Source organism: Pelecanus crispus, chromosome 2 (genome assembly GCF_030463565.1).
Source record: "Pelecanus crispus isolate bPelCri1 chromosome 2, bPelCri1.pri, whole genome shotgun sequence".
NCBI lineage: Eukaryota > Metazoa > Chordata > Aves > Pelecaniformes > Pelecanidae > Pelecanus > Pelecanus crispus.
The window spans coordinates 1352731-1366170 of NC_134644.1; the positions used below are offsets into that span (position 1 = coordinate 1352731).

The 13440-nt window shown below is 58.5% G+C and overlaps 1 protein-coding gene, 1 long non-coding RNA gene and 1 other non-coding gene across 3 annotated transcripts in view; 1 reads left to right on the forward strand and 2 right to left on the reverse strand.

Moving 5' to 3' along the window:
* Positions 1 to 13: 13 nt before the first annotated feature.
* Positions 14 to 1972, reverse strand: LOC142593048 (uncharacterized). Its single transcript, XR_012830867.1, has 4 exons — positions 1940 to 1972; positions 1520 to 1571; positions 383 to 472; positions 14 to 165 (listed from the first exon to the last, which is right to left on the reverse strand). It is a non-coding gene; the product is annotated as an uncharacterized LOC142593048 (long non-coding RNA).
* On the reverse strand, positions 1654 to 1787 carry LOC142593081 (small nucleolar RNA SNORA9). Its single transcript, XR_012830883.1, has one exon. It is a non-coding gene; the product is annotated as a small nucleolar RNA SNORA9 (small nucleolar RNA).
* Positions 1973 to 2978: 1006 nt separating the features above from the next.
* The window catches only part of CCM2 (CCM2 scaffold protein), a 44346-nt gene continuing 33884 nt past the window's right edge, over positions 2979 to 13440 (forward strand). Inside the window, exon 1 of the mRNA XM_075705541.1 lies at positions 2979 to 3008. Within this exon, the coding sequence (XP_075561656.1) occupies positions 2979 to 3008 (30 nt within the window). The remainder of the gene's footprint in view (positions 3009 to 13440) is intronic.

Below are 13440 nucleotides of genomic sequence, written 5' to 3' on the forward strand. Positions count from 1 at the left end.
CACCGTGCCAAAAACCCGGCGGGAAATCAATTATTTATTATTAAGATGCCAGCATCACCCATTGTCATCCCCGTATTCCCAGTTAAATCCCGGTAACTGGGAGCTGTGGGGAGGACAAGCCAAGGTGAGGATCATCGGAGAGGGGACCCCCATGGTGGTATCCAGCTGGAAAAGAAGGGGAGCAATCGTTAAGACAACGAGGATCACAGCGCTAAGGAGGCATCCCCCAAAAACACCACACCATATCTATATCGCACGGCTCCGCTTGCCATTATCCCAACAAACCAGTCTCACCAGTATTCCCAGTTCCGGTTTTTAAATTCACTTATTCCCAGTAAGGCCCAGGAATTTAAAAAAAAAAAAAAAAAAAAAATCTCCTCACCGAGCGAGTGCGGTGAGCTCTTCCGGCGGGCTGCCATCCCGATATTCCCGGCGGGTGTGCCGAAACATGGGCGCTCTACCACATTTTTGCCTAAAATTGAAAGGGAAAAGTCACGATGAGGACAAGATGAGGATTTGCCCGTAGATTTAATGAGCGGTCGACAGCGGCTGAACATGAGCCAGCAGCGTGCCCAGGTGGCCAAGAAGGCCAACAGCATCCTGGTTTGTGTCAGGGGTAGTGTGGCCAGCAGGAGCAGGGCAGGGATCGTCCCCCTGTGCTCGGCACTGGGGAGGCCGCACCTGGAATGCTGTGTCCAGTTTTGGGCCCCTGAGCACAAGGAGGATATTGGGGTGCTGGAGCATGTCCAGAGAAGGGCAGCGGAGCTGGGGCAGGGTCTGGAGCACAGGGCTGGTGGGGAGCGGCTGAGGGAGCTGGGGGTGTTCAGCCTGGAGAAGAGGAGGCTGAGGGGAGACCTGATCGCTCTGCAGCTCCTGGCAGGAGGGGGCAGGGAGGGGGGTCGGGCTCTGCTCCCAAGGAACCAGCGACAGGACGAGAGGAAATGGGCTCAAGCTGCACCAGGGGAGGTTTAGATTGGATATTGGGAGAAATTCCTTCACGGAAAGCGTGGCCAAGCACTGGAACAGGCTGCCCAGAGAGGTGGGGGAGTCCCCATCCCTGGAGGGGTTCAAAAACGGGCAGAGGTGGCACTTTGGGCCATGGTTTAGTGGGCATGGGGGTGTTGGGTTGATGGTTGGGCTGATGATCTTAGAGATCCTTTCCAACTTTAGTGGTTCCCAGTTTTTACTTTCATTAAAACCAATCCATCCCCAAGCCAGGAAACATGAAATTATTCCTCTCCCCTGAACTGGTTTAGTGGTGGCCTTGGCAGCGTTGGGTTAATGGTTGGGCTGGATGATCCTAAAGGGCTTTTCCAACCTGAACGATTCCATGATTCTAATTAGCCCCCCAGAAGCACATGGGGCAAGGCCTCAAATGGTGCCCGGGGGGGATTTCAGCCCCCCGAGACTTGCCCGTGGCTACCGAGGGGCCGGGGCCACGGCGGCCGCACCCAGCCGAGTTAATTACGCAGAACGAAGCTAATTACGGTGAGGGAGCGGGGGGCCCTGCTGAACCCACCTCCTCATTCCCGGCCGCTTCCTCCGTCCCTCTGGATGCTCGGACCAGGAACCTGCAACTGCAGAAGGGGAAAAAACGGCGTCAGCCCCGCTGGCCACCGGCCCCCTCCTCCCCTCGCCGCCACCGGGACGCGGGGGTGTCCGGGATTTCTATAACCGCCCCCCGGGGAAGGCGGGGAGAGGCCTCAAACCGTCCCGGCGTTGCTCTGGCAAGCGCTGTAGGAATGGCGGGGGCCACGCCAGGCCCCCCCACGCTGGAAGGCTTGCGGAGGGAAAACCGGGGGGAAGCGGGCCCGGCCGAACCCCCACCGGGGCGCAGCCCCCCACCTCCCCCGGTAACCCCGCTCCCCCCCCACACGCGAAGGCCCACGGCCTATGGCGGACTACCCTTCCCAGCGTGCACCGCGCCCCGGGTGCTCACAGAGGCGGCGGCGGGGCCCATCGGGGGAGCAGCGCCTCCCCCCGCGCTGCCCCCGCTCCTCTCCCGGCCCGTCGGTGCGGCGCCGGCCGCGGATGGCGGCGGATGGGAGCGGGCCGCGCCGCCCTCCCTGCCTGCGGCTGCCGCCATGGCTGAGGGGCGGGGCCGCGCCGGCGCGTGACGTCAGCGCGGCACGCCGCGGCGCGGCGCCACCTAGCGGCGGGGGGCGGTGGAGGGGTCAGCGCATGCGCGGTAGCGGCGCCGCCGCCGCCGCTGCGGCCCAGGCCCGGCCCCGGCGCCCAGACCCAGCTCCCCGCCGCCGCTCAGGCCCAGGCCCGGGGTCCGGGCCTGGCTCCCCGCCGCCGCCGCCGCCGCCGCCAAGGGGCGAGGCCGGGAACGGCGCCGCCCGCCCCGGCCGGGCCCCGGCCAAAGGCTCGGCCGCCGCCACCCGTACCGCAGGCCGCTGCGGTGGGCGTGGCTACTCTGGGGGCGGGGCCGGGGCGGTGGGCGGGGCCACGGTGAGAGGCGTGGCCAATGTGTGGGCGTGGCCACGCTGAGGAATATAAAGCGGTGGGCGTGGCCACGCCTAGGGGGCGTAAAGTTGTGGGCGGGGCCACAGCCACAGGCGGGTGGGGCCGACAGCGGGGGCGGAGCCAGGCCGCTGAGTGGGCGGGGGCAAAGGGGTGGGCGGGGCCATCGCGACATTGGGGCCAATGGAGGGCGGGGGTTGGGGGAAAGTGGGCGTGGCTGAGCGCGGCGCATGCGCGGGCGGGGAGGACTGACGTCAGTCCTCCGGGCGCAGGGCGGGGCGCGGTGCAGGCCGGGAAGCCGCCGCCCAAGATGGCGGCAGGATTGAAAAGTGGTCGGTGGCGCTGAGGCGGCTCTGGGCGGGCCGGGAGCGGGAGCCGGGCCCCTGGGCGGGCTGATGGCCGCCGCCGGGCAGTGAGGCCGGGCTGCTGGGCCCCGCCGCGTACCGAGGTCGGGCGAGCACGGCCGCTGCGGGGATGCCCCGGGGGGGGCCGGGGCCGCCGCTGCCGGAGACATGGAGGAGGAGGGCAAGAAAGGCAAGAAGGTGAGAGCCGGGCCGCGCTCGGGGCTTGTCGCCGCTGTAGGGCCGCTGTGGGGCGGAGGGGCTGCCGGCGGGCCCTGCTGTGCCCCCGGGAGAGGAGCCCTCCGTTCACCTGGGCCTGGGGAGCTGCCCTGGGGAGTGGGCTATGGGTGACCGGGCTCTCGGTGCCCCCTGGGCCGCGGCCCTGAAGCCCTCCCAGGGGTGGCTGGAGCCCCGCTTGGCTTCTCCAGCCTTGCCCGCTCCCTGTGGTGGCTTCAGGCTTGGCCCTGTCCCAGCCGAGCATCTCCCTGCTGCTGTGCCCGCTCTGAGGGCTGTGGCCTCTTCCCCCCCCCCCCAGTTAAAAAACTTCTCTGTGTGGATGTAAGGGCTTGGGGCAGGTGCTGCCGTGGCCTCGCTGCCTTCCAGGCACCCCCTAAGCTCAGCCACAGTTATGGATCCGCTGCTCTGCTGGTGTCCTGGCACCCACTGGGGCTGATTTACCCCTTGGCTTCTCTCCTCAGGCTGCAAATGAGACGAACGGTTGATGACATGTCTTAAAGCATGCTCTGTAACAGCGCTGGGTTGTCTTGTCTGCTGATTGCGGTGCTAAACTGGGAGTGCTATATACAGGCACACCTGCTTTATATATTTTTATATATACATCGAGTTGACTGTAGTCCAGGCTACTGCGCTGTAAGTGCCTCAAAGGTCAGCAAGCTCCATCTGTGTTGACTGCCAGCAGGCTGCTCCAGTTTTTCTTGTTTAAATCTATTTTTGTGTCGTGTGGGGGAGGCGAAGCTCGAGCTGAAAGCCGAGGCTGGGATGCTGGCTGAGAGCAGCACTCCCTGAGCGGGAGGGGTTGGCACCTTCTTTGCAAAAGAAACCTTTTGCTTGGTTTGATGACATAACTGGGGGGAAACAAGCTGGTTTTGGTCATTTTGGCGGCACCTGCAGTAATGGTGATCTCGGAAGGTGGCAGCAGAGTCTTCTGCTGAAATGGCTTTGATTGGAATCCTCACAGAATTAGAAATATTGAATTTTTTTTTTTCTGGAGTTACCGCACAGAGTCAGATTTAGAAAGTAAAACCACCCACGTCCCCTTGTGATGTCTGGTGACCCCTGGGTGGTGTGGCAGGATCAGCAGCGCAGGTGGGAGGAGAAATTTGTCTGGATGCGTCGTGTTCCTGCTTTCAAGAAGAAACAACTGGGGCCGCGGGTAATTGTAACTTTAGATGTACATAAATGCCTGCTCTTTGCGGTAGGCAGTGGCCGCAGGGCGGGAAGTGGCGCTCAACTAAAATACGTAGACTAGAAGTGATGCCTCGTAGAAGCAGAATCAGCTCTTGTCCCTCCTGAAAACTGTTTTTCTGCCATTTAGGAGAAATCTGGGGGGTTTTTGGCATTAGAAAGCGGCGCTCTCTGGACATGCTGCTTGCTCGCGTGGCCGGGCTGGCTGGAGAGCGAGCGCTGTGGTACCGGCTGGTGCGATCCGAGACCTTTGTGCTGCTGTCCAGGTGCTTTTAGTGCAAGATGAAGCAGTTGGCTCCTGTGGTTGTGGATCCTCGGGATGGCTGAGGTGGCAGGGACCTCTGGAGATGGCCTAATCCAGCCTTCTGCCGGGAGCAGACCGTGACCTGTTGGGTTTTGAGTGTCTCCGAGGCTGAAGACTCCGCAGGCTATCCGGGCAACCTGTTCCATGCTCACCCTTGCGCTAAAAGTTGTTGGAGATTTTTTTCTTATGCTTGAACGGGATTTGCTGCGTTCCAGTTCGTGCCTGCTCCCTCGTGTCCTCTTGCTGGGAAGAGGCTGGATTCTTCTTTCTTCCCCCACCAGGTCCTTGTGCGTGTTGGTGTGATCCCCCCCCAGCCTCCTCTTCTCCAGGCTGGATGATCCCACCTCTCCCAGCCTCATGTGATAGAAACTCTGATCCTTAAACCCTCCTTGCAGCCCTTGCCCTGGGCGTCCTCCTGCGCGTTCCAGTCTCTCGTGTACTGGTGACCCCAGAACTGGCCGCTCCAATCCCCACCCTCCCATTCCCTGCATTGTAGCTCATCCCGATGGATGAGGAGCTCGCTGAGACCCGCAGGAGCAGGGCTGCAGCTGGGGAACAGGGGTGGCATCTCCTAGGCCAAGGCTTATGGAGTTTCCTGGTGCAAGTTTTCCACCGTAGTGGTAGTTCATTAATCCTTGGAGCAGATGCCTGTGGCTCTTCTGAGCTCGGACCGCTATCAAACATGGCTAATTTGGCTATGGAGACGGGCGTAGTCATCTGCTGTGCCACAGAGCTTCCCAGCTACTGGGAAAAAACTCTTCTTCCCATCTTTTACGCACTGTGGATCATTCCAGAAGGCAGGTGCTCAGCTGGCAGCGTTACGGGCTGAAACAGGGCAACTGAGTTTCTTTAGTGCTGTTCCGAAGGGGTATTGGGGCAGGCTTGGTCAGGATCAGGGAAAAAATCCCAGCCCTGCTTTGGGGCTAACTCTAGCTTTAGACAAAGCCCGTACTTGTTAAACAGGAGCCCTGGAATTCCCGCTGGGAACTTGTATTCCCCGGCTGTCACCCCGGAGCCCCTTTCTCTGATCTCCCTACCTGCATGGGAGCCCGAGCTGTAATCGGAAAACCTTCCAGAGCAACCACGGAGTCTGCGGTCCCAGGAGGTGCAGTGTCTGCTCCTGGCGTGTCCCTTGTCCTCGGGCTAATGCAGCTGCTTGGGAGCAGATGTGACTCGTGGTGGAAATGCAGCAGAAGCTGCCCAGGCATCTGCTGCGCTCGTGAGTGAGCAGGGTTGGTGCAGTGCCCTGATGGTGGGGAACCGGTGGAGGGGAGGAAATCGGAGAGCTGGGCTTCAGTCGCTGCGAGGGCTTGTCAGGGGTGAGGCCGGCTGCCCTTGTCATAGAATCACAGAATGCTTTGGGTGGGCAGGGCCCTTCAGAGCCCACCCAGCCCAGCCCCTGCAGTGCCAGGGACAGCTTTAACCAGAGCAGGGTGCTCAGAGCCCCGTCCAACCTGGCCTGGGATGGTGCCAGGGATGGGGCCTCCACCGCCTCTCTGGGCAACCTGTGCCAGTGCTTCACCACCCTCACTGTAAAGAATTTTTTCCTTATATCCAGTCTAAATCTATTCTTCTTTAGGTTAAATCCATTACTCCTTGTCCTGTCACAACAAGCCTTGCTAAAAAGCTTGCCCCCACCCTTCCTGCAGCCCCTCTCAGCACTGCCAGGCCGCACTCAGGCCTCCCCGCAGCCCCCTCCTCTCCAGGCTGAGCACCCCCAGCTCCCCCAGCCTGGCCCCGCAGCAGAGGGGCTCCGGCCCTCGGATCATTTCTGTGGCCTCCTCTGGCCCCGCTCCAGCAGCTCCGTGTCCTTGTGCCGACGGCCCCGAGCTGGGCGCAGGGCTGCAGGGGGGTCTGCCCAGAGCGGAGCAGAGGGGCAGAATCCCCTCCCTCGCCCCGCTGGCCACGCTGCTGGGGATGCAGCCCAGGATGGGGTTGGCTTTCTGGGCTGCGAGTGCACATTGCCGGCTCATGTCCAGCTTTTCATCCCCCAGCACCCCCAAGTCCTTCTCTGCAGGGCTGCTCTCCATCCCAGCCTGTATTGATATTGGGGGCTGCCCTGGCCCAGGTGCAGGACCTTGCACTTGGCCTTGTTGAACCTCATGAGGGTCACACAGGCCCACCTCTCCAGCTTGTCCAGGTCCCTCTGGATGACATTTTGTCCTCCTGCCATGTCAACCGCACCCCTCAGCTCGGTGTCATCTGCAAACTTGCTGAGGGTGCCCTTGATCCCACTGTCTGTGTCACTGATGAAGATGTTAAACAGCACCGGTCCCAGTACAGACCCCTGAGGGACTCCACTTGTCACCAGTCTCCATGTGGCCATCCAGCCATTGACCACAACCCTCTGGATGCGACCATCCAGCCAATTCCTTATCCACCAAACAGTGGATATCAACAAATCAAACATCAAATCCATATCTCCCCAATTTAGAGAGAAGGATGTGGCCACCAAGCCAGGAAACATGAAATTACTACTCTCCCCTTAATTGGTTTTGTGGTGGGCCTGGTAGTGTTAGGTTAATGGTTGGACTGGATGATCTTGAAGGTCTTTTCCAACCTAAATGATTTGATGATTCTATGGGGGACCGTGTCAAAGGCTTTACAGAAGGCCAAATAGATGACATCCATTGCTTTTCCCTTGCCCACTGATGCAGTCACTCCTTCATAGAAAGCCACTGGGTTGGTCAGGCAGGACTTGCCCTTGGTGCATCTGTGCTGGCTGTCTCGAATCGCCTCCCTGTCTTCCATGTGCTCATCCCTTGCCGCAGCATCAATGTGCGGTGTGGTTTGGCATGCCGGCGCTGCCATCGGCGCATGGGGAGACGGCTCGGCATGCTGCAAACCGTTGCCTCTTCCAACGTGGCACTGGTGTGGGGGGGGCACCTGCGGCTCTTAAAACGGGAGCCCGGCTTCTGAGCTCCCCTCACTGCCAGATCGAGCCTGAAGTGTTTGTGCGGTTTAAAATGCCGTGCTTTAAAATACAGCTGGAGTCCAGCTGCGAGAGATCCTCCCGAGAGCCCTCTTGCCAAGCCTCAAGACGCATCAGGCCGCCAAAGCGGACACGGCTGGGTGGTGAATTGCTGGTCGAGGCGCTGCCCTTCCTGCTCTGTGCTTTCGTCCAAATGCCTGGGCACTTCGGCTGCCGCAAAGCTGGGCCAGTGCAGCCAGCGCAGCGCTGACGAGGCTGTCCTCAGCTCTCCTGCTCGGAGAACAGTCTCTGGCCTTCCTCTGTAGCTAGAATGTCATTTGCTGTGTACCTTAACTGACATTTCTACACAACGGACTCGTCAGAAGCGGCTAATGCGCGCTCTCTGCTGCCCTGCTTTGTGCAAGCCCAGCTGGGCTCGTGCAGGTGGGAACAACCAAATATCTGCAATACAGCTCTCCGACACCCTCTGGGCTTCCGTGGCTTATCCCGTTAAACCTTAATGATCGCAGTTATAAACCCCGGTGCTGTTTTGGATGGAGCTTGGGAAAACTCCCAAGTGCAATGCGGCATAGAACGTTTTGGTTGGAAAAGCCCTTTAAGATCATCCAGTCCAACCATTAAACTAACACTGCCAAGTCCACCACTAAACCAATTCTGGGTAGAGAAATAATTTCATCTGTGTTTCTCTAATAACACCTAAAATCTTTGCCTATGTTCAGCAGGTCAATAAGGTGTAAATTGGGCATCCCTGTTCACTCTGGAAGGATGGTTTTTGGGTTGGGAAATGGGCTTTTCATTTTAAGAGCCATCTCACTATCTAAATAGTCGTGGGGAAGCTGGCTGACCTGCTGGGCTGGGTTTTAGCAGCTGCTCTGCTTTGAGGCGCTGGTGCTTGGCTCGCGGCGGGGCTCGGCGGGGCGATCCTGTCCTTGCTGTTCTTGGCTGCTTTTGGCCTCGGCCCAGCGACAAGCAGGGAGTTGCTCTCTTTCTCGTCTCGGCGCTTCCTCCTGCCTCCGGAGGAAGCCAAAAAAAAAATCTTATAGAATCATGGAATCGTTTAGGTTGGAAAAGACCTTTAAGATTATCCAGTCCAACCATTACCCTAACATTACCAAGTCCACACTAAACCAATTAAGGGTAGACTAGACTAAACCACGTCCCAAAGTGCCACGTCTGCCCGTTTTTTGAATGCTCCCAGGGATGGGGACTCCCCCACCTCTCTGGGCAGCCTGGTCCAATGCTTGACTACCCTTTCCATGAAGAAATCTCTCCCAATATCCAACCTAAACCTCCCCTGGCACAGCTTGAGCCCATTTCCTTTCGTCCTATCGCTAACTAGTTGGGAGAAGAGACCAACAATCTTCTGGAATATGAAGAGCAGAGGCTGAATGGAGGTGGGATCATCTTGGGTTCAGGCTTGAAGTCCAAAGCAGGGGAAATGTGGGGTAAAAGCTGGCTGGGGAGGAAAGGGGCAGGAGAGATGGGGCTCTGGTGCACTGGCCTCAGACGGGGCAGGTCTTCTGCGCTCTGCATGGTGGCATCTTCCTCTTGATGCTGTTAAACCTCGGCCACTTGGCACGAATGTCTGGACAATTCTGGTGGACCTTGTGGTGCCACCCAGCTGTACTTGTCCAGCTTGCAGCAAGGAGCAATTTTTAAATGGTTCCTTCAGAAATTAAGCTCAATTGTGCTTCTCGAGCGAGGCCTGTGAAAGTTGAGACTTGCCCGGCTGAAATCTGGTGCGAGTCTGTCTCCTTGTAGGGTGTATTTTAGTCTTTTCCATGACCTGCTTGGAGACCTTCCACCTCGTCTGGGGCAGAGTGAGGACCTGCGGTGTCAGGAGGGACTGGAGGACTCTGGAAAAATGTGTTGGTATTGCTCTGCAGCGTGGAGCTTTGCTCCCACCTCTCCCAGAGGTCTGGGATGCTCTTGGGGTGCTCTTCTTGCATGGTGGGTGACCTCTTCCAGCTCTGGGGTCTCGGTTACTGGAGGTGGTGGCAGCTGTGGCGTGGGACATCTCCATCAGCCCTTCTCCTGGTCTCAGGTCTACAGCTCCTGGCTGGAGGGTTGAGAGCGGCCGTGGATGGGCACGGAGCTGCGGGCGTGGGTGGGTTTGGAGCACACCTTGCATGCTGCTTCCTCGGGAGGAGCTCATCCTGAGGACCAGGGCTTGAGGGCGTCACGGCAGGGCTGTCCTTACCGTGCCGCTCATCTCCAGATGACCTTGGGACTCTCGTGGTAGGTGGGATCGTCCTGCATGTTCGGTAGTTGTGCGGCTGCTGTGGTGTGCGGCTGCTGCAGGCCTTGGGGGGCTGAGGAGGAAACACAGGAACGCCTCAAATGCGACGCACATCCCCAAAATAAGGACTCTGGAAGCTTGAGAGGCCACTTGAGACCCGGCGCTTGACTCGGTTCAAGGCAGGACATCTGGCAGTGACCTGCGGCGGTGAGGCTGCTGGGAGGGGCAGCCCCGCTTCCCTCCGCCCCAGCTCCTGCCCCGTCCTCGACACCAGCTCCAGGGCTCATCTTCTGCCCTCCCGGCTTCCTGCGCTGCCCGGCGTGCGCTGCGGTGGGAGCAGGCCGGCCCTGTCCTCTGGCACGCGGCCGCTAGGTCAAGAGGGTCTGCCGTCAGGCCCAGGGTCCGCCTCGAGACGAGGGAGGCTGTCCCTAAAACCTGTAAGGGCCGTCAGCAGGCACTGGCACAGCGGCTGGGAACAGGGACCCATTCCCAATTTGCTTCCCGCCTTGGATCGGGGACGTGCTGAGCCTGTGCCGTGTCTGTAGCCGACCTTTGAGGTCCACAAGCCGCTCCGCAGGACCAGGCTCGCACGCCATCCCGCAGCAGGTTCTCCATGGCGTGCTGTCGGGCGGCAGCGTGGCTCCTTCATCCTTGGGCTGACCCCGCTCAGGGTAGCATCGCTTCCCCCATCTTGAACTGGCAGAGGCAGCGAGCAGGTCGTCTCTATCGGCGTTGCAAACGCGTCTAGCACGCTGACTTGTGGGGTCCGCGTGCGAAATCCCCTCGACGTTGCTGCTTGTCCAGGCTGAGGGAGGCTTGGTCTGAGTTATGCAGCTCCTCTGGGCGGGTGCTCACCCCGCTCCTGAGCACCTTCCCGGCTTTCCCCGGTCTTCCCCCATCCCTGTGAGATGGCACAGATCAGAGCTTGGCATCCAGATTCCAAGAAACGTGGTGTCTTCCTGGGTGGAAGCAGGCGAGAGCCCGCCGGCTGCGCGAGGCAGGGAGCGTGCTGTCTGCCTGACTCCCGGTACTGCCCCGGCTCTGCCTCTGCCCAGCGGCTTGGCTGCGGACAAACCTGAAATGTTCTGTTCTCATCCTCATTTCTGCCATTGCATAACTGATGTTTTCAGTAAATGTGTGCTGCTGTCCCTTTTCCAGGTGAGCAGTGCAGGTTCCTGGGGTCCGATGCCTGCCTGTTGGGGTTCAGCCCAAGGCAGCAGCTCAGCACCGCGCAGCCGCTCACTCGCTGCCCTTGCCCTGGTGGGATGGGGGAGAGAATCGGAGGAGTAAGAGTGAGAAACACTCCTGGGTTGAGATAAGAACAGTTTAATAATTGAAATAAAGTAAAATAGTAATGATAATAACAATATGATAATGATAATAACAATATACAAAGCAAGTGATGCACAGTGCAGTTGCTCACCACCCGCTGACCGATGCCCAGCCAGTTCCCAGCAGCGATCGCTGCTCCCCGGCCAACCCCCCCAGTTTCTATACTGCCCATGACGCCGTATGGTATGGAATGGCCCTTGGGGCAGTTGGGATCAACTCTTCTGGCTGTGCCCCCTCCCAGCTTCTTGTGCCCCTGGCAGAGCATGGGAAGCTGGAAAGTCCTTGACTGGCATAAGCAGTGCTGAGCAACACTAAACCATCAGTGTGTTATCAGCCGTTATCCTAAATCCAAACCACAGCACTGTGCCTGCTGCTAGGGAGAAAATTAACTCTATCCCAGCCAAAACCAGGACACCACCCCACCATGAAGACAGACTTTCTGATCCTGACCGGCTCCGCCTCGGCGGGAGCTCCCAGCTTCTCCTCCCTTTCCCCGTGCGCCCTTGAGTCCTCCCTGGTGCTGGCCAGCACCAGGACACAAACAGCAGCCATGGCTGGAGGCGAGTTCCTGGAGCTGGGAGGTGCTGGGGAGGACAAAGCTCTGCTTCAGAGTCCCAGCAGTATCCTCACTTCCAGCTGTAGGAACCCCCCTGCAGCTGGCCGTGACCTGTGTAATGAGATGCCCTGCGTTGGCTGCTCTGGCTCCCAGCAGCTACCGGGGCTGCGTTTTGGTTTGTATTTTCCTTCCACCTGCAAGGATGTGCAGAAATACTCGCCCAAATAGAGCACCAGCATGGTAGCAAGGCGTCTCCTCGGAGCCTGGGGAGATGATGGCTCTTCAGAAAGCTCTGGTTGATGCTCACACGTAGCTTAAACGCGTTGTCTTCTCCTGGGTGGTCATGGCAAGCAGAGGGAGAGCATCCTGGCTGCTGCTGCTTCTTGCTGGCTTGGTGTCTCTACCGCTGCTGCTTTCCACCTCCGTGCATGCCCCAGTTGTGGCTCCCGCGGGTTTTGAGGATGGAGCAGCGTGAGGGAGTCGGGCTGGTGGCAAAGGGCATTGCTGGGCGATCGTCTTTTTGGGGAGCTCATCCCAGGCAAGTGGTGGCCATGGCCCAGGGGACGAGAGGGGTCACGTTTGGGGGTTAAGGCTTCACAACCCTGGGAGCTAACGGTCCTGCTTTGGACCTTCAGCTCTGGTAACCTTCATTGTGCACCAAACTGCTGCTTTGCTGCTGAGGCCGGCATGGGAAAGGACAGATCCGGCAGCAACGCTTAATCTAACACAGATTTTTTTTTTTTTCCCCCTGGGCTCGCATGCCTGTGTCAAAATAGTTTTGCTCTTGTGGGTTTTGCTTGGTACAAAATAACTCTACCGTGTAATTGGGTAAATTCTTGCTTTGCTGTTTGACTAGAAAATGGCAGACAAAGCTAACGCTTCCTAAAACTGCGTCGCTCGCACAAGATGCTGGCTGAAATAACCATATCAGCTTTCAATAGTGTAACTTGGCGCTCCCTAAAACTTTCCATGACGGAAGCCCTGACCCAACACAAGTCTGGTTCCAGCCCTGGATAAAAGTGTGAGGTCTCCCTGCCCGTGCAGCCCCCCTTAGCTGTGTTTTGAAGAGCAACACTGAACACTCTGGGTTTAAGACTCTGCCTCCCTTTTGCATTTTTAACATCCAGAAGACAGATAAGGTTTTCTGTTTCCGTGCTCGTGAAAGCCCTGAAGCCGTGCGGGAGTAGCGCTCTGGGATGAGATGGTGTCTGTTTAGCCCAGAGACCTCCTTGAACTTGAGCGGTTTCCGTATTTCCAGCATGGGGACTTGGCTGGCTGGCTGAGCCAGCGGATGCGAAGCTCTGCCCTGTGGGATGTGTTTCGGGCTGAGGCTCATCTCCACGGGCCCGTGGAGCCCGGTTCTCCAGGGATATGACCAGGAAGCCCCCAGGTTTGCCGTGGGACCACCAGGATCACAAGTCTTAAAGCGGCGACTCATCTCCTCGGTGGTGGCTCTTCTGCAGAGCCCTAATCCTTTCCTCAGCCTGTGGCATCCTGCTCCCAGCACAGCGTTTCACTCTCACGCAGGCTTAATCTCCATTGATTTTACTTTTCACAAAGCTGTATCAGCCTCCAGTGCCTTCTGATCCTTTTGCCCTAGGATTTAGTTGCAGAAAGGGGAAAAAAAAAAAAAAGTCAGTCGAGGGAGAACGTGCTCTGCAGAACCATGGAGTTTAACGTGGCTCCAGAGCTGTGCTGTGAGGGGTGTAAGGAGAGGTGACCGCAGGTCTTGTGATGCTCTTGGTGACCATGAAAGCACTTGCCTCATATGGACCAAACGGGGAAAATGAGGTATGAAGTTGCACTCATCAATTTGATACTCCATCAGGAGCAACCTGATGGGGC